At 35.8% G+C, this 21,927-nt stretch overlaps 1 protein-coding gene across 1 annotated transcript in view; it reads right to left on the bottom strand.

The window, feature by feature from the left end:
* Window positions 1–21,927, bottom strand: part of LOC107571690 (wings apart-like protein homolog) — a 67,806-nt gene that overhangs the window by 20,124 nt on the left and 25,755 nt on the right. The window contains exons 6-13 of the mRNA XM_016258022.1: window positions 15,638–15,733; window positions 11,650–11,811; window positions 8,354–8,515; window positions 6,357–6,382; window positions 5,924–6,104; window positions 4,391–4,527; window positions 3,713–3,824; window positions 3,395–3,622 (exon numbers count right to left, since the gene is read on the bottom strand). Coding sequence (XP_016113508.1) covers window positions 3,395–3,622; window positions 3,713–3,824; window positions 4,391–4,527; window positions 5,924–6,104; window positions 6,357–6,382; window positions 8,354–8,515; window positions 11,650–11,811; window positions 15,638–15,733 — 1,104 coding nt within the window. The remainder of the gene's footprint in view (window positions 1–3,394; window positions 3,623–3,712; window positions 3,825–4,390; window positions 4,528–5,923; window positions 6,105–6,356; window positions 6,383–8,353; window positions 8,516–11,649; window positions 11,812–15,637; window positions 15,734–21,927) is intronic.

The raw sequence follows: 21,927 nt of genomic DNA, 5'->3' as shown, positions 1-21,927 counted from the left end.
GTGTGTGACAGGTATGGCTGAGGAATGGGGTTTGGCCGAGGAAAAATGTAACTACTACAACAATTATTACAACTTTTGTTTAAAAGAATAATCACACAATACGCTATTTCTTCCATGTTTAAAAAAAAATAAAATAAAAATAAAGAGTTTAACTCTTTAAAATAAAGAGTTTACTGTGGAAGTACTACACTCAACCAACACCAGGGAAGGCAGTTTTTGCCAGAGCCCATGTTATTCTTAATTTTGACATTCATTTTCACACCAGACATCAGTTCAAAATATCGGTTATCGGTCTACTTGATCTGTAATAATCGGTATCAGCATCGGCCTTGAAAAACACATATCGGTCGACCCCTAGTTGTAAGACCTTAGAAACAACAGAAATCATTTGGCGATCATAAAAGATCGATACTTGGCGTCCGTGTATCGATAAACAGCCAAGCGAACAAAACTACATAAATGTTATAATAGATAAATGAAAAGTGCACTGTTTATATTTTATTTAAATTTTTTACATGATTCCCAATTATTTATATTCACGATTTCTAATATTTGTACAGTCTTTACATTTTTATTTCAATGTAGTAATTAGCAATTTTTTGATTCATTTAATTTTAATTTTGAACAGATTTGTTACATGACGGCGGCATTAATTAAAGTTTCTTAAGGGTCAAGATCAAGTTATCTGCATCTGCTGTGCTCCATCAAGCCATTCCCATAATAGCGGTCACCACTCAAATTAATGCATGACTCTACATTATCTGTATAGCATGTGTGTAAGACTCTAATACAATTATGAAGTAATTATTTTATGACCAATAAATCTTTCAGGGAGTAAATCTGGCTGTCTATATAGTATTAAAGTCTACACAACAATATTATATTGTCTTTAAATTAATTTTTAAATGATTATTATTTAAAATTATTGTCCCTGGATCAGTAGGATACTCTTGTAATAAAGTAGCGGCAGCTGGGAGAGATTTTAAGTATAAATTCTGCTTAAAAAGATGCTATCTAATCCGGTTTACATGAAATAAGCCTGCTCCTGAGCAGGTTTAAGCTTACGGACCTGTTGCTATGACAGCAACTCCGGGATCAGCTTTGAAGAACCAAACATTTTACAGATGAAAATGATGCCATTGCCAAGGTAAAAAGAAAACGCCCCTGTAAATCACTTCACCTCATATTGGGAAGGCAAATTTTTGATCAGAATTTTTGATTATTGATCAGAAGGTGCTCCTTATTTTTTATTAATTAGGAGGACAAGCGCTCTTGATTACAAGAAGAAAAACACTGCTCTTAAACTGGGTGTGTGTGACAGGTATGGCTGAGGAATGGGGTTTGGCCGAGGAAAAATGTAACTACTACAACAATTATTACAACTTTTGTTTAAAAGAATAATCACACAATACGCTATTTCTTCCATGTTTAAAAAAAAATAAAATAAAAATAAAGAGTTTAACTCTTTAAAATAAAGAGTTTACTGTGGAAGTACTACACTCAACCAACACCAGGGAAGGCAGTTTTTGCCAGAGCCCATGTTATTCTTAATTTTGACATTCATTTTCACACCAGACATCAGTTCAAAATATCGGTTATCGGTCTACTTGATCTGTAATAATCGGTATCAGCATCGGCCTTGAAAAACACATATCGGTCGACCCCTAGTTGTAAGACCTTAGAAACAACAGAAATCATTTGGCGATCATAAAAGATCGATACTTGGCGTCCGTGTATCGATAAACAGCCAAGCGAACAAAACTACATAAATGTTATAATAGATAAATGAAAAGTGCACTGTTTATATTTTATTTAAATTTTTTACATGATTCCCAATTATTTATATTCACGATTTCTAATATTTGTACAGTCTTTACATTTTTATTTCAATGTAGTAATTAGCAATTTTTTGATTCATTTAATTTTAATTTTGAACAGATTTGTTACATGACGGCGGCATTAATTAAAGTTTCTTAAGGGTCAAGATCAAGTTATCTGCATCTGCTGTGCTCCATCAAGCCATTCCCATAATAGCGGTCACCACTCAAATTAATGCATGACTCTACATTATCTGTATAGCATGTGTGTAAGACTCTAATACAATTATGAAGTAATTATTTTATGACCAATAAATCTTTCAGGGAGTAAATCTGGCTGTCTATATAGTATTAAAGTCTACACAACAATATTATATTGTCTTTAAATTAATTTTTAAATGATTATTATTTAAAATTATTGTCCCTGGATCAGTAGGATACTCTTGTAATAAAGTAGCGGCAGCTGGGAGAGATTTTAAGTATAAATTCTGCTTAAAAAGATGCTATCTAATCCGGTTTACATGAAATAAGCCTGCTCCTGAGCAGGTTTAAGCTTACGGACCTGTTGCTATGACAGCAACTCCGGGATCAGCTTTGAAGAACCAAACAATCCAAGATCATGTCAAATCGTCTACAATCAAATCCAGCTAACTGAGTTAGCGATGTACGAAGAACGGGCCCATGGTCTTGTTTAGGGATCTGTGCCTTTGTGCATACGGACATCTGACTGCTAAGTAGTGATTGTGTTTTTCAGCAATAGTGTGCACCCTTAATTTACAGAGAAAAGAAGGTCAGGGAAAAATCTGTAGATGGAAAAATCTCCATACAAGATCTTTGTGCATTTTTCTTTTTTTCTACTTGTTACTTAGCACTTTGTGTTAGATGATGTTTATTTACTATTTATTCAGGTTTTTTTAAGGCATCTAATATTCTGACACTTGATTTCCATGATCTAAATATTCTTAAAAATTAAAAGTTTGTTGTCATTTGGAAGTGTGTAGGCCTTCTTGCATTATTATGCTGTCACATTATGATTATATATTCAGTGGCATAAAATGGTCTTTAGAATGGCAATATCGCTTATGGCAATTATTTCTGGTGGCAATATATCGCACAACAAAAAGTTGTTATCGTGACAGGCCTAGTGGCGACCTCAGCAAAAACTTCACTCGCAAATTAATTTTGGTCGCAAATGCGACCGTTTTAGACGTAGTCTGGAGCCCTGTCATAAGGGTTTGGTATGACATGGGGGTGTGTAAATTACAGAATATATTGTAATTTTGGGATGATCTATTCTTTAACACAGAGACTAGCTGTGTATGACTGATACATTTTTGAAAACATCCTAAGAATGTGCAACACAAGCAATGAAGAGTATCCACTAGGGGGAGCAGAAGCTGAACCTGTCTGAAAAACCCCAAATGAACACAATCCCTCATCCACATGGTCTATCAGACAAGCAGAATCATAAAAAAGTGCAAGTCCTTGACAGGAAATTTTGCAGATGTAAACAAACAGAACTGCACTGCATCAAGAAATACCGGCCAATAAACAAGCACAGCTGATCTCAAGCTTACCGTGATATTCTCCAAGTCGAGATGCTTATTATGGACCGTTTCGCAGAGTTTGCGAATCTTTTCTTTTACTTTGTTCATCTCTTTTGTCGTTAGCTGATCAGCAATGGATTTGTCCTGTTCTAATTCCAGTAAACGAATCATTAGATCCAGACTGGCCCGATCCAGGTCCATGTTCAAGCGGTCTCGGCTGAGGATGTACATCAGAGAGGCCGTACATAGAGCTAGATTCTGAGGAAGGGGCAAGGACAGGAAAGTAGAATTGATTAGACATGAGACATCAGACAGGTTTTAGAAGACTCAAAACGTATTTTGACTTACTGGATGTTGAGGTGCATCACTGAGAGTTTTAAAGACCTGAGCCACTTTCCCACGAGCCCTCAGGTGCATCCTGAAACTGGGCATGGCGCACCGTGTGGCCAAACTAATAACACTGCACACAAATGCAACAGGATTATAATAAGCAAACACTTTCGCAAATAGTAGGGCTGCACGATTACGACAAATCATAATTGTCGATTATTCCCTTGAAATTGTAATTGCGATTATCAATTACAATTATCACAATTTACATTGAATGATGTTTATACCATACATTTGAAGCAACTGCATGCAATATATTTATATGAAAATAAACAAGTTGAAAACTTTGCTTGCTTTTATTATAGTATTTTATAGTCAACTATTCAATGAATTTGGTTTCTTAAAATACGCATGGTATTATAATGTTATAAAAATTATAACACTACAATTATAAAACTAAAATTAAAACAATAGAAAAACCCTTGAAATAACCTGTAGAAAGAAAAAAACACATCTTAAGCACTCAGAACAACATGAGTGGACTTTGAACGATTAATTGCCGCTTTGAACAATTACGTAATTGTGGCATCCGTAATTGTAATCGCGATTACAAATTTGATTAATTGTGCAGCCCAGGGTCATAGCTTAAATATTGAAGAATTGTCAGAATATAGACTGATGGAATGTTTTCTGCACCTAAGGCAGCGTGTGTTAAGTGGTTGACCAGTCTTCAGACCAGTGGCAAGATACTCAAAGTCATCTGTGAACTCCTGATTCTCGCCAAACTCCACCACATCATTGAAGTGCTTCACGTGCTGGACAACGGTGTACAACTGTTGAGAAAGAGAAAGCTATCGCTTAATCTCATGACAGAAATATTCTTTGATGAAAGTTTTGGCATTCTTAGAGTATATGGGTATATAAAAAGAAATACCATTCATTGACTACATTTGATATACACATGTAGACTTAAACTAAAGTAATTGACAGCTTCAGTGATTATAAAGGGAACACTCACTCACTCACTTTCAGTATATAAATATTCACAATTTGGATGTGTTTCATGCTGCTAAGCACACAGCACTGTTTCTGGATTGACAACCAATTTTAACGCTGGATGGAATTTGAAACTTTGATGACTGACAGTGATAATCATCACAAACAGGCAGGATTAAAAAAAGAAAATCTGCATGTCAAAAGTCTTGGAGTGTAAATGGAAACTAACAGACCTGTCACTTATTCTATTACATGTAACATTTCTTTCTTATAAATATTAGAAAACTACATTATGTTAAAGTATTATTTACTTATTATTACTCTACTTATTAACTCATTTAATTTAATAGATAAAATCTATTTTTTCAAACCGTTTTTGTAAGGATACCGAAATCGGTACTGAGAATTGTACAATTTTACTGGTATCAGTACAGACTACAACAATAGCTACTCTAATTACAGTCATATTAAAAATAATAATTATTTAAAAATCAGCTGTCTTGAGCAGATTAAGTTTCGTTCCACATGGTGCACACAAAGAAATGTACACTAGGCCAGCAAAGTATTGCATGTTATGCTTCATTATTCACTGATAATGTAGGCATACAAGCTAATATAAAGACCAAGAAACAGAGTTATAAAAAATATAATAGTGGTAAGGAAACAATCCAAACAGTTTACAGCTTGTAGCTTAGATGAAAACCGATTCAGAGGGCAGAGTAAGAGGTGAAGGTTGTACGTAGGTGGACCTGAACAACGGTTTAACACCCACAATAAGAATTACTCCAAAGAACATCAGTGATTTCTGGACCCTATCAACGGGTCTTTTTTTGCATTACTATAACAATCCTAATTATCCCAGGGTTTTCAATATGCTGCCACTGAGACTTTCAAATTCAAAATTCTTTGAAAAACAGCTGCACTACTTTGTATGCATATTAAGATTGAGCTTTATGCCTTTATCATTGGTTCCATGCCACTGACTTTCAAATTTAATTGGCTCCTGCTCGGGCCTTCATTATAAAGTTGCCAAATATTCAAATGTCTAGTGCATTACAAATCTCTTAAGTAAGCAGTCTCTTTACTCAATTATTATATTTCAGAACTGAGAAAAAAAATTATTTTCAAGAGATAATGATAACTAAATGCCACTTGTTGAATTAAAGGAAGCAGCATGCAGCAAGGTTCTACATTGTGTCAAATCAGACAGGGTTGTCAAGTGTTTGCACTCACCTCCTTGTGTTCTTTCCTACATTTAAGTGCAGTGACCATGTCCTGGTAAGGTTCTGTGGGGATAGTGACGGACTTGATGACTTTGGGAGGAGGAGCTGGAGCTTTGAACACTCCATCGTCCTTGTGTGTGTTCGACTCTTTACTGCCTCCCGATGAAGCGGCCTGTGAGAGAACGACGACTCTGAATTAAACCATAACATGTCTGGAAGCACTGCAGGGCTGATTCACATACACCCTGAGCTGCCAACAACCGAGCCACTGCTGGTTATGCAACATGATGGCTAAAGATAGTGCTACAGAACATTATAGATTCCTCATGCAGCAACTACTAAAAGGCCAAATCCACAACGAGCAGCAATGCTGCTAAATAAAACACTCCTAAGATGGCCATGCACCACATACTTGAATGAATAATGATTTTTTTTTTCAAAACTGTACAGTAGAAACAGAGGTGCTGCACTAATGAGAATGCATACAAACAGTTCAAGTGAAGTGTAAGCACATCTGTCAGTGCGCATATTACAGTGTGCTTCACTGGTGGTAACAGATGCAGGCTGGCTAAGTTGTATGGGATTGATTGTGTTTGGATGGCACATGTAGAGAGATGTGGGAGGGAGAGGTTGCTAGTTGAAAGAGAAGTGCATAATGGGACTGTGTTTGCACAAAACATGCAAATCAAAATTCACCATTTACTTTAATACACATTCCTGGTTTAATGGTGAATGATTTATCAGGGTCAGCTATTACGAAGAAGAAGAAAAAAAAGCTATTTTTTTTCCAGAATCTTTCATTAACATGTAACTTGCTTCACATCTGAAAATACTACACCTAGGCTGCCCAGTTTACTAGGGGTGGGAATCACCAGAGGCCTCACGATACAATATTATCATGATACTTGTGTCACAATACAATATTATTGTGATTTTAAATATATTGCGATATATTGCAATTTATTACCATTTTCCAACTTCAAATTATGTCCCCAACGGAAAACTTTGACAAAATCTGTTTTAACTAAAAAGAAACATTTCTCAGTTTGTTTATCTCACTTCTGTTTTATTGTTGCAGTGCAAAATGGGATTGTCAAGCAGACAAACTGACCAACACTTTCATGAAAACCTGTCATAAATGTTGTATGCACCTGGCAAACTCAACTATTTGTATTACAGTCTAATCTAGTCCACCTTAATTAAATGTAAACAGGTATGCACTGCTGTGCTAAAACAGGTATTTTGAAAAATGCAACTTGAAATTGTAATAAAAGGTATTGCAGACACTTCAGCAATTGAGGCATTTGAAAGTAAATTACTGTTAAATGTAAATTAAATAAAACATGTAGTCTTACATCTAGGGATGCACTGAAATGAAAATTCTGGGTCGAAACGGAAACCGAAAATTCTGGATGCACTTGGCCGAAAACCGAAACTGCTTTGTAATTATTATTTATTATTTTATTAAATAATATAAAGTAATTTTGTAAGACTTCTTAAATTTAACTAAATTTTAATTTTAACAATTTTAACTAAATTAAAAAAAAAAACACAAGCCAATAAAATAACCACACTTTTACTGAAAGTAACAATGAAAACGGACAGAATTTATATTAATATTGGTAACACTTCACAATAAGGTTCATTAGTTAACATTAGTTAACACTACTTTAGATAATGAACTAAGAATGAACAATAGTTCTTCAGCATTTATTAAACGTGTTTGCTGATTTTTACTTTATTTAAACGGTGTAATTTATTTATTTTACATCAAGCTGTAACTTTCGTGTTCGTTTTGCTAATAAACATTCTATAGCCTATTTATCTGGTTCCACAGTGTTTGCTGATTTTCAATTTATAAATAAATAAATATATACATATACATTACAGCTTGTAGCTTAGATGAAAACCGATTCAGAGGGCAGAGTAAGAGGTGAAGGTTGTACGTAGGTGGACCTGAACAACGGTTTAACACCCACAATAAGAATTACTCCAAAGAACATCAGTGATTTCTGGACCCTATCAACGGGTCTTTTTTTGCATTACTATAACAATCCTAATTATCCCAGGGTTTTCAATATGCTGCCACTGAGACTTTCAAATTCAAAATTCTTTGAAAAACAGCTGCACTACTTTGTATGCATATTAAGATTGAGCTTTATGCCTTTATCATTGGTTCCATGCCACTGACTTTCAAATTTAATTGGCTCCTGCTCGGGCCTTCATTATAAAGTTGCCAAATATTCAAATGTCTAGTGCATTACAAATCTCTTAAGTAAGCAGTCTCTTTACTCAATTATTATATTTCAGAACTGAGAAAAAAAATTATTTTCAAGAGATAATGATAACTAAATGCCACTTGTTGAATTAAAGGAAGCAGCATGCAGCAAGGTTCTACATTGTGTCAAATCAGACAGGGTTGTCAAGTGTTTGCACTCACCTCCTTGTGTTCTTTCCTACATTTAAGTGCAGTGACCATGTCCTGGTAAGGTTCTGTGGGGATAGTGACGGACTTGATGACTTTGGGAGGAGGAGCTGGAGCTTTGAACACTCCATCGTCCTTGTGTGTGTTCGACTCTTTACTGCCTCCCGATGAAGCGGCCTGTGAGAGAACGACGACTCTGAATTAAACCATAACATGTCTGGAAGCACTGCAGGGCTGATTCACATACACCCTGAGCTGCCAACAACCGAGCCACTGCTGGTTATGCAACATGATGGCTAAAGATAGTGCTACAGAACATTATAGATTCCTCATGCAGCAACTACTAAAAGGCCAAATCCACAACGAGCAGCAATGCTGCTAAATAAAACACTCCTAAGATGGCCATGCACCACATACTTGAATGAATAATGATTTTTTTTTTCAAAACTGTACAGTAGAAACAGAGGTGCTGCACTAATGAGAATGCATACAAACAGTTCAAGTGAAGTGTAAGCACATCTGTCAGTGCGCATATTACAGTGTGCTTCACTGGTGGTAACAGATGCAGGCTGGCTAAGTTGTATGGGATTGATTGTGTTTGGATGGCACATGTAGAGAGATGTGGGAGGGAGAGGTTGCTAGTTGAAAGAGAAGTGCATAATGGGACTGTGTTTGCACAAAACATGCAAATCAAAATTCACCATTTACTTTAATACACATTCCTGGTTTAATGGTGAATGATTTATCAGGGTCAGCTATTACGAAGAAGAAGAAAAAAAAGCTATTTTTTTTCCAGAATCTTTCATTAACATGTAACTTGCTTCACATCTGAAAATACTACACCTAGGCTGCCCAGTTTACTAGGGGTGGGAATCACCAGAGGCCTCACGATACAATATTATCATGATACTTGTGTCACAATACAATATTATTGTGATTTTAAATATATTGCGATATATTGCAATTTATTACCATTTTCCAACTTCAAATTATGTCCCCAACGGAAAACTTTGACAAAATCTGTTTTAACTAAAAAGAAACATTTCTCAGTTTATCTCACTTCTGTTTTATTGTTGCAGTGCAAAATGGGATTGTCAAGCAGACAAACTGACCAACACTTTCATGAAAACCTGTCATAAATGTTGTATGCACCTGGCAAACTCAACTATTTGTATTACAGTCTAATCTAGTCCACCTTAATTAAATGTAAACAGGTATGCACTGCTGTGCTAAAACAGGTATTTTGAAAAATGCAACTTGAAATTGTAATAAAAGGTATTGCAGACACTTCAGCAATTGAGGCATTTGAAAGTAAATTACTGTTAAATGTAAATTAAATAAAACATGTAGTCTTACATCTAGGGATGCACTGAAATGAAAATTCTGGGTCGAAACGGAAACCGAAAATTCTGGATGCACTTGGCCGAAAACCGAAACTGCTTTGTAATTATTATTTATTATTTTATTAAATAATATAAAGTAATTTTGTAAGACTTCTTAAATTTAACTAAATTTTAATTTTAACAATTTTAACTAAATTAAAAAAAAAAACACAAGCCAATAAAATAACCACACTTTTACTGAAAGTAACAATGAAAACGGACAGAATTTATATTAATATTGGTAACACTTCACAATAAGGTTCATTAGTTAACATTAGTTAACACTACTTTAGATAATGAACTAAGAATGAACAATAGTTCTTCAGCATTTATTAAACGTGTTTGCTGATTTTTACTTTATTTAAACGGTGTAATTTATTTATTTTACATCAAGCTGTAACTTTCGTGTTCGTTTTGCTAATAAACATTCTATAGCCTATTTATCTGGTTCCACAGTGTTTGCTGATTTTCAATTTATAAATAAATAAATATATACATATGAACATATACATATATATACATATACATACATACATACATAATTATTATTATTTTTTTTTTTTACTTTGTGCAAGTTATTTGTTGTATTACCGGTGTTGTCACATGCCGATTAACTGGTGGGAAAATTTAATCACTGTCACAACCCTAGTAATTATCACTCTCTCTTTTTAAAGTGCCCCTGTAGTGAAAATCAAGTTTTTTATGTTTTTTATTTGTCTATGTGGTGTTTTTAATATGCTTTTAAACAAGCCATGTGCCAGTCTATTAATCAACACCATTGTTGAGTATTTTCTCCTTAAAACTGTAGTTTCCCAATGGCAGTCCCAGAAATGTGGTTTGAAACAGCCCTCGGTTTGCTACGTCACAATCCAATAACGTCAAGGGATCGATTCCCATCACTAGCATGCTAAATATACCAATACCAGCACAAAACCAAAAATAAATTAGAGCAAAAAACCCATGAAGCTGTGGTTTATTGTGAGTTTAGAACCGCTAACTTGCATTATCACCCGTGGCAACAGTGTAAAAGTAGCCCGGAGTCAGACCCACCTCTCACGCATCGGCGTCTGCACTTCAAACGCGTAGAAATCGGTACTGAGAATTGTACAATTTTACTGGTATCAGTACAGACTACAACAATAGCTACTCTAATTACAGTCATATTAAAAATAATAATTATTTAAAAATCAGCTGTCTTGAGCAGATTAAGTTTCGTTCCACATGGTGCACACAAAGAAATGTACACTAGGCCAGCAAAGTATTGCATGTTATGCTTCATTATTCACTGATAATGTAGGCATACAAGCTAATATAAAGACCAAGAAACAGAGTTATAAAAAATATAATAGTGGTAAGGAAACAATCCAAACAGTTTACAGCTTGTAGCTTAGATGAAAACCGATTCAGAGGGCAGAGTAAGAGGTGAAGGTTGTACGTAGGTGGACCTGAACAACGGTTTAACACCCACAATAAGAATTACTCCAAAGAACATCAGTGATTTCTGGACCCTATCAACGGGTCTTTTTTTGCATTACTATAACAATCCTAATTATCCCAGGGTTTTCAATATGCTGCCACTGAGACTTTCAAATTCAAAATTCTTTGAAAAACAGCTGCACTACTTTGTATGCATATTAAGATTGAGCTTTATGCCTTTATCATTGGTTCCATGCCACTGACTTTCAAATTTAATTGGCTCCTGCTCGGGCCTTCATTATAAAGTTGCCAAATATTCAAATGTCTAGTGCATTACAAATCTCTTAAGTAAGCAGTCTCTTTACTCAATTATTATATTTCAGAACTGAGAAAAAAAATTATTTTCAAGAGATAATGATAACTAAATGCCACTTGTTGAATTAAAGGAAGCAGCATGCAGCAAGGTTCTACATTGTGTCAAATCAGACAGGGTTGTCAAGTGTTTGCACTCACCTCCTTGTGTTCTTTCCTACATTTAAGTGCAGTGACCATGTCCTGGTAAGGTTCTGTGGGGATAGTGACGGACTTGATGACTTTGGGAGGAGGAGCTGGAGCTTTGAACACTCCATCGTCCTTGTGTGTGTTCGACTCTTTACTGCCTCCCGATGAAGCGGCCTGTGAGAGAACGACGACTCTGAATTAAACCATAACATGTCTGGAAGCACTGCAGGGCTGATTCACATACACCCTGAGCTGCCAACAACCGAGCCACTGCTGGTTATGCAACATGATGGCTAAAGATAGTGCTACAGAACATTATAGATTCCTCATGCAGCAACTACTAAAAGGCCAAATCCACAACGAGCAGCAATGCTGCTAAATAAAACACTCCTAAGATGGCCATGCACCACATACTTGAATGAATAATGATTTTTTTTTTCAAAACTGTACAGTAGAAACAGAGGTGCTGCACTAATGAGAATGCATACAAACAGTTCAAGTGAAGTGTAAGCACATCTGTCAGTGCGCATATTACAGTGTGCTTCACTGGTGGTAACAGATGCAGGCTGGCTAAGTTGTATGGGATTGATTGTGTTTGGATGGCACATGTAGAGAGATGTGGGAGGGAGAGGTTGCTAGTTGAAAGAGAAGTGCATAATGGGACTGTGTTTGCACAAAACATGCAAATCAAAATTCACCATTTACTTTAATACACATTCCTGGTTTAATGGTGAATGATTTATCAGGGTCAGCTATTACGAAGAAGAAGAAAAAAAAGCTATTTTTTTTCCAGAATCTTTCATTAACATGTAACTTGCTTCACATCTGAAAATACTACACCTAGGCTGCCCAGTTTACTAGGGGTGGGAATCACCAGAGGCCTCACGATACAATATTATCATGATACTTGTGTCACAATACAATATTATTGTGATTTTAAATATATTGCGATATATTGCAATTTATTACCATTTTCCAACTTCAAATTATGTCCCCAACGGAAAACTTTGACAAAATCTGTTTTAACTAAAAAGAAACATTTCTCAGTTTATCTCACTTCTGTTTTATTGTTGCAGTGCAAAATGGGATTGTCAAGCAGACAAACTGACCAACACTTTCATGAAAACCTGTCATAAATGTTGTATGCACCTGGCAAACTCAACTATTTGTATTACAGTCTAATCTAGTCCACCTTAATTAAATGTAAACAGGTATGCACTGCTGTGCTAAAACAGGTATTTTGAAAAATGCAACTTGAAATTGTAATAAAAGGTATTGCAGACACTTCAGCAATTGAGGCATTTGAAAGTAAATTACTGTTAAATGTAAATTAAATAAAACATGTAGTCTTACATCTAGGGATGCACTGAAATGAAAATTCTGGGTCGAAACGGAAACCGAAAATTCTGGATGCACTTGGCCGAAAACCGAAACTGCTTTGTAATTATTATTTATTATTTTATTAAATAATATAAAGTAATTTTGTAAGACTTCTTAAATTTAACTAAATTTTAATTTTAACAATTTTAACTAAATTAAAAAAAAAAACACAAGCCAATAAAATAACCACACTTTTACTGAAAGTAACAATGAAAACGGACAGAATTTATATTAATATTGGTAACACTTCACAATAAGGTTCATTAGTTAACATTAGTTAACACTACTTTAGATAATGAACTAAGAATGAACAATAGTTCTTCAGCATTTATTAAACGTGTTTGCTGATTTTTACTTTATTTAAACGGTGTAATTTATTTATTTTACATCAAGCTGTAACTTTCGTGTTCGTTTTGCTAATAAACATTCTATAGCCTATTTATCTGGTTCCACAGTGTTTGCTGATTTTCAATTTATAAATAAATAAATATATACATATGAACATATACATATATATACATATACATACATACATACATAATTATTATTATTTTTTTTTTTTACTTTGTGCAAGTTATTTGTTGTATTACCGGTGTTGTCACATGCCGATTAACTGGTGGGAAAATTTAATCACTGTCACAACCCTAGTAATTATCACTCTCTCTTTTTAAAGTGCCCCTGTAGTGAAAATCAAGTTTTTTATGTTTTTTATTTGTCTATGTGGTGTTTTTAATATGCTTTTAAACAAGCCATGTGCCAGTCTATTAATCAACACCATTGTTGAGTATTTTCTCCTTAAAACTGTAGTTTCCCAATGGCAGTCCCAGAAATGTGGTTTGAAACAGCCCTCGGTTTGCTACGTCACAATCCAATAACGTCAAGGGATCGATTCCCATCACTAGCATGCTAAATATACCAATACCAGCACAAAACCAAAAATAAATTAGAGCAAAAAACCCATGAAGCTGTGGTTTATTGTGAGTTTAGAACCGCTAACTTGCATTATCACCCGTGGCAACAGTGTAAAAGTAGCCCGGAGTCAGACCCACCTCTCACGCATCGGCGTCTGCACTTCAAACGCGTATGCTCACGGGCACGAATTAAGAATCACAAACGGCTGCATTCTAGTCTTCAAGGCATTTTAGGACACAACATCATCAAGTAAGTAACTAACGAATGTTACAGTATTCATTGTGGTTATCCGCTAGTAAAAACATAGTTTTATCAGTCATTATCCGTGTATGCCATTGTTTTGCGGTTACTACAGTTCAGTGGATCAGGAGGTGCTGGCTGGTGTGACTGAGTGGAGGCGGGACTAATTTAGATCAGCGTATAGTAAATGAGGCAAGGGTGTAGAGTTACATTCAAGCTATTTTAAGACATGAGAAAAGCCTTTCTTTTCACAAGAAAAAACATTTAAAATGTCATTTTGATGATCAAAGATAAGTTTTAAGGGATAAAATATTTGACTACAGGGGGACTTTTATTATACATGCATATTTATTATCAACCAATTATAAAACTGAGCTGAGATCAGTTAATAGCATATTAAACCCCAGTTCACGAGTTCACCAGAACAATGCCCTCTAGCAGGGAAATCGTTCAAAAAGTTTTGCAATGTTACACCATAAAGCCTTGTTTGTTGAAATCACTTAATTTGTGCAGTTTAATAAACACTCCAAACCAGTGATTAGAAAAAAAATGATATAAATATATATACAGTGGGTACGGAAAGTATTCAGACCCCCTTAAATTTTTCACTCTTTGTTATATTGCAGCCATTTGCTAAAATCATTTAAGTTAATTTTTTTTCCTCATTAATGTACACACAGCACCCCATATTGACAGAAAAACACAGAATTGTTGACATTTTTGCAGATTTATTAAAAAAGAAAAACTTACCCACTGTAAATTTGAAAAGGTTTGAAAGCTTTATGAAGCAGTGTTTCGAAAGCACCTATCACTAACCCGGGGTGTGTTCTACACTAACTCTGGTAGCAAGTTCTGCTGAACTCCATTGGTAACGACGGAACTTACGACCATATTTGCTTCTGGGAAACACACCCCAAAATAACTATTTAGTCACTGTTTTAGGCTACTGTTGTAGATAATGCAGAATTTAACTGCAGAAAGTATTTATGCAGAAATGCACGACACCCTTGCTAATGTAGCAATTTAATGCTGGTTAGGGTTAATATAATAAAAGTAATGGCCAAGCAAGTAACAACTCCCACTAGGTAGAGGCTAAATAAATCAATTTAATCCTCTCCAAAATCTATTGCAAATCCCATCCAATAAATTCCTGATGGATAAAATATATCCCTAATATATATATATATATATATATATAAAAAAACTGCATTAAAATAAAGTGGGTTGTGAATGTTTCATATTGACTTTAACAGCCGAGTTCTGGTGCGAAGCTTTCATCGCTCACTGTCTCTCACACTGGGGAGACAACAGAGCAAAAATGTGTGGAGTGGCATCAAAGAGGTAGGAGTTTTTACACAAAGGTGACTATAAACACTGGTGATAGCATGAGAAGTGCCTATGCTGAAGTGCTTTCTAAAGTGGGTTGTGTGACCGTGTAGGAGTGTGTAGTGTTTAGTGTTGTACTCACTGGAGGAGCCTGAGATCGGGATGGAGGCATAGGCAGCAGATCTTCTGGCTCTGGCTGGTTCCAGTGTCTCGCATTATACACAGCTTTAGTAGGCGACTGCAGAAAGAACAGACAAGCACTGTTACACTGAGGGCATTTTAATACAAGAGCTTCACGTGCAGACCTGAGTTCATTGAACATTATGAGCTTGGGTTCATTTAGTTGGCATGACTTGCATCAAGAACAACAAATCCATTTTGAGATTGAACAGAAGTACCAGTTTAAATTGTCAGCTTCCACTATTTTTAATTACGTTTCATTTTAATTATTTTAAAAGCCTGATTTCTAGACCTGAACATTTTAAAACGCCATGGCCATTTTTATAATGAATATACATTTTTCTAGTTTTCTAGTTTTGGCAAGCCTTAAAATATTTTATTGTGACTAAAACTTTTTGAAAACTCCTTATCCTTAAACCTTCAATTTAAGGGAGAGGAGAGGGGGTTTGAATATTTTTGTGAACAATGGGGTGTCATGGAGTCAAAAAGGTTGAGAACCACTGAAGTGAACAATCCGCAAGACACAAGAAAATACATATTTTCCATTTTAATCCAAGTTTTTGTCCTAATCTGAGTTTATAATTTAAATAGTGTTAAAATAATTTATGAATTTAATGATGCATTTATTCATTTTGTTGTGGGGAACAGCAGCATGCTTCTAAAGAGAGCCCATTCACAGACTCACAGCTTGGCTATAACTTTTGATTTATGTTGTGTCACGACTTGTAGCCATGTCACGTCAGGAAGCGAAGTAGATGATATTGAGAGACAGAATTGTAAAGTACCACGAGTTGGGATTTGAACTCGGGTTGCTCAAAGCGCAACTACGCTGTAGGCTATCAGTTCCTATATCTTTGCAACTTTTACAAGTTGTGCTTGTCCATCCTAAAGTACACTGAAGTATGAGCAAAAATAAGAGCAAAAATAAGAGCAAAACTTCAGCAAACCCCACTAAAATGCGAAACTAAGAACCATTTTTGGCAATTACCTACAGTGGTAAAAACTGTCATTAATAGGCTATTCATGGTAATGAAGCAAACATCTCAGGGTTCTGAGCCACAAAAAACAAAAAAACATTTTGAACAGAAACCTGTGACGGTTGGAAGTGAAATCACACATGGGTTCAAGCAAAGCAACCGAAATAAGTGTGAAACCTGAGAATACATCCAAAATCCAAATCCACTGTAGTCATGAAGATAATGGTCTGTAAACATTTTTCAATGCATAAGCTTCTGCTCCACTTTGCACAAAGATGGCTGTATTCCTTCTTCAACTGTAATCACATTTGTAATTAAAACTCATTAAGAAGTGCTACATTTCTCAGCTTGTTTGTGTTGGCGGAGTGTGAATTGAAGCGCAGGTCATTTGTCTCAGCGGGAGTGCATTCAAAGCAGACTGCAGGAACACTATAGATGAACAACTCACAGAGGATGCCAGATCGAGTCAAACTGCAGGGACTGATGGCACACAAACAGCCAAAAGGGAAGGGGTGATAAAAGGGCACTTGGCTACAGGAGGAGGTGTAGGCACAGTCCACTGTGCAACACTGAGGCTGGGTTTATTATTAAAAATGAAGAGAAAGACTCTGGCCCTCAACATAACTCTGCAGGAGACTGGTTTTAATCTTCTGTAATTAAGAAGTGTTCTTCATGCTAGCAGGGAGCGAAAATCTAGCTCCACCCCATGGAGAGCTCCTCACGCTGGGCTAGAAGCTTCCAGAAGGTCTTACAGAGAGAAATCAAAACTGCCCCTGAAGTGTTTTTTCTCCAAGTTGGAATCCCCCTCTAAAGTCTGGAAATGACGCTGCCAAGACAGACCTCCAAAGTACCTCAGAGGTCAAACGGACAGTGAAAGCGCGACCTATATTATAGCTCTATAAATGAAGCACACAGACTTTATTAGAGCCACAGAAAGACAAACGGTTTGCTGAAAATGCACAATACACAATTCATTATGTACATTAACAACGATTCGGGATCAATATAATGTAATTTAAAGGAAATCTATGTGAATGGTGCTCTGTGGTGTGGCAGGATTTTCTGTCGGCTGCATTTAAATCCGCATCTGAAATTTCCCGCTCTGTTCAGCATGCAGTATTACGTGTCTAAACAAATAGCACGTGCGGTGCCGATTAATCGGCAAAACCGATACATCGGTCGACCTCTAAATGCGTTTATATCTCCCATTATTCGCATTGACCCTTTTTCGCACAAGTAAAAAACCACCTCAAGAGAGCATAAAATCTTTTTTGCAAATTAAGGGATTTCTTTTCGAAATTTGGCGTTTCCGTCACTCGTTTCTCATGCGATACTTCAAAATGTGCATTAAAACAGGGTGATGGAAACATAGCTATCGACATTTACTAAACTAAAAAAAAAGTAACAGTGGATTTAATGAACTTTTAAAGTCAACAGAAAAACTACACACACTTAAATGCATATAACACTAATAAATAAAAATAAAATTAATAAATAATAACAGCATGAAGAGAGCTTCTAAAGAGAGCCCATCCACAAGCTCTCAGATTAGCTATGATTTTTTTATGCTGTGTCGCGTCTTGTAGCCATGTCACGTCTTAAGAATTATTCTAATTCTTTTTAAAATTGTGTCTGGTTAGGAAGTGAAGTAGATACTAGAGCAATCAAGTCGCTCAAAGCACAACCACACTGCAGGCTATTAGTGCCAACATTTTTGCAACTTTTACAAGTTGTGCTTGTTCGTCCAAAACTACACTCAAGTATGAGCAAAAATAAGCGCAAACAGCAAACCCAACTAAAATGCCAAGCAAAAAACTATATTTTTGGCAGTTTTCTACAGTGGTTTAAAAAAAAAATTACAAAAAATAAACGTTGTTAATACACATGGTAATGAAGCAAACATATCAGCATTCTGAGCAAATAAACATTTGGGTTAGGTGTAGAATCGTACAAGGGTTCAAGCAAAGCAACCGAAACAAGTGTGAAAACCGAGAATACATCCAATATCCAAATCCACTCCAGTCATGAAGATAATTTTCAATGCATAAGCTTCTGCTCCACTTTGCACAAAGATGGCTGTATTCCTTCTTCAACTGTAATCACATTTGTAATTAAAACTCATTAAGAAGTGCTACATTTCTCAGCTTGTTTGTGTTGGCGGAGTGTGAATTGAAGCGCAGGTCATTTGTCTCAGCGGGAGTGCATTCAAAGCAGACTGCAGGAACACTATAGATGAACAACTCACAGAGGATGCCAGATCGAGTCAAACTGCAGGGACTGATGGCACACAAACAGCCAAAAGGGAAGGGGTGATAAAAGGGCACTTGGCTACAGGAGGAGGTGTAGGCACAGTCCACTGTGCAACACTGAGGCTGGGTTTATTATTAAAAATGAAGAGAAAGACTCTGGCCCTCAACATAACTCTGCAGGAGACTGGTTTTAATCTTCTGTAATTAAGAAGTGCTCTTCATGTTAGCAGGGTGCGAAACTCTAGCTCCACCCCATGGAGAGCTCCTCACGCTGGGCTAGAAGCTTCCAGAAGGTCTTACAGAGAGAAATCAAAACTGCCCCTGAAGTGTTTTTTCTCCAAGTTGGAATCCCCCTCTAAAGTCTGGAAATGACGCTGCCAAGACAGACCTCCAAAGTACCTCAGAGGTCAAACGGACAGTGAAAGCGCGACCTATATTATAGCTCTATAAATGAAGCACACAGACTTTATTAGAGCCACAGAAAGACAAATGGTTTGCTGAAAATGCACAATACACAATTCATTATGTACATTAACAACGATTCGGGATCAATATAATGTAATTTAAAGGAAATCTATGTGAATGGTGCTCTGTGGTGTGGCAGGATTTTCTGTCGGCTGCATTTAAATCCGCATCTGAAATTTCCCGCTCTGTTCAGCATGCAGTATTACGTGTCTAAACAAATAGCACGTGCGGTGCCGATTAATCGGCAAAACCGATACATCGGTCGACCTCTAGTTTCCATCTCCCATTATTCGCATAAACCCTTTTTCGCACAAGTCAAAAACCACCTCAAGCGAGTGTTTTTTTTGCGAATTAAGGGATTTATTTTTTTTAATTTGCCATTTCCATCTCTCGTTTCTCATGCGATACTTCAAAATGTGCATTAAAACAGGGTGATGGAAACATAGCTATCGACATTTACTAAACTAAAAGAAAAGTAACAGTGGATTTAATGAACTTTTAAAGTCAACAGAAAAACTACACACACTTAAATGCATATAACACTAATAAATAAAAATAAAATTAATAAATAATAAATAAGGTCAATTATGTTGTAATGCCATTCCACAACATACTGATTTATATATATAAACTTTAAGGAAAATACTCAATTTATAGTAATTTATCAACTCCCCCTTACTTTTGCATGCGAGTACATATTTTGGCAACATTATCCTTATAAACCTGTCATTTACACACAAAGCATTTTGAAATGGCTCATGCTTCGCAAAGTAGTTGCAAGTTTCTTTTACCAAATCCTTTAGTACATTGTGTCTCATTTACAAAACAATCGGCAATGAAATACTACAAACAAAATATAAAATCCTCTCACATGACCCAAGATGACGTTAGCACTAATTATCCACACGTTTTTAAACACTGGGGTCCTTTGGAAGGTGCAAATGAAATGCAAATGCCATCTAAACAGGATGTATCAAACCAAATATTCCAAAATGATCACCTCCTTTGCGTATCCATTTGTCCTGTTGTCAGGAGTAGCTCAAGTGTATGGAATACATCAGAAACGGAACATGGCATCTGTCTACTCTCTTTAGTGTAGTCAGGTGTCATTGATTATAATGGGTTCCATTTATTTTTGATTTGATGTGGCACTAGTATTCAGTGCGTCACAGCCGTGGGTGTGGCTAATGGTGTCAATGGATCGCTATTTTACTCAAGAGACTGTTATATGCAAATGTTTTTTCCCTTGTGATGTCAAAAAACCCACATTCAAATGACTTTGGCTTGGCTTAAATAAATGCTCTTTTTGTACTGAAGAGGATGTTTAATAGCTGGGTGTGCTCTGAGAATCCGCCCTCTTTGACAAGGAAATCTTCACCACTTAATTTCCTTCTTTCAAAAGATAAAAAAATTTGGATTTCTAAACTCATGACCCCTGTATTTGTGGGAACTGACCACAGCCTTTATAACAACCATATACAGTATGGCAAGCCAAACAAATCTTAAACCGTGAAAAGAAACCGTGTCTGATGAATGCTGTCTTTAGGTGAACGAAAAGTTAATGAGTAGTGAACTCATCTGAGTAGTACTTGTGAGTACTTTTGAACTATATACAGTCACAAATAATTGTTTATTACACTTTGTGCCCATATCACGGACCATATCATTATTATGTCAGCAGACCACATGATAACATACTTTGGACTTGGTAGTAACAAGCAAGCAAGCAATCAATTACCTTTTTTTTTTTTAATTGATCAGTTTGATACACCTAATAAAGTGTCTCTCAGATTATGATGTAAAAATGTATATTAAGGAAAAGTTTACAGCAAAATTTCCCAGATTTTAACACTTTTTAATATAAAAAATAAAAATAATAATAAAAAATTATAAAAGGAAATGTTTTACTTTTTATGATAATTTTTATATTAAAAACATTAGGGGTGACCCTGAATAGTCGACTATTCGATGCTTCGATAGGAGGAGCCTGATTCGACTACCAATCTCACAGTCGACTATTTGCAGAGGTGTTATGATCATGCCATTTTGGCTATATGGGGGTGCTCAATGTGTGATTTCACATAGAACTACCGGTTTTCTCCCAATAAGTTACTATACAGCCTATTAAGGTAATGTTGTAAATAAGAATCTGAAAATCAAGAAGCTTTAAATAAATGTTTTAACGTGCGTGAATAAATCCAACCACCCCTATAGATTTAAGTTTCACTTTCCATAATCCGTGACCGACAGAGGAGCGGCAAGGCGGCAAGGATTTAAATCTTTAACAAGACTCAAATTGACACAGGCAGAGTGAAAGACTGAATTTTTTTCGATCAGGTAGGGTACAAGTAATTTCAAAACATTTCAGCTGGTTTATATTTATTGTGCATATATCGTGCACTTCTGCATCCGGGGGATTTTGTGCAGATAGCCTAGAAGTCGTAATATTAACGTTATGTTGTATAAATAACAAAGAATAACAAACATTTATTCTAAATGAGATAAATGATGAGTTAAATCCCATAGATTAAAAACCTGCTATCAGATGCTTCATTCTACTG

This window comes from Sinocyclocheilus grahami, unplaced genomic scaffold (assembly GCF_001515645.1).
Source record: "Sinocyclocheilus grahami isolate Dianchi unplaced genomic scaffold, SAMN03320097.WGS_v1.1 scaffold1635.1, whole genome shotgun sequence".
Lineage (NCBI taxonomy): Eukaryota > Metazoa > Chordata > Actinopteri > Cypriniformes > Cyprinidae > Sinocyclocheilus > Sinocyclocheilus grahami.
Note: the sequence above shows the minus strand (reverse complement) of the source record. Positions and strands in the feature narration are given on the sequence as shown.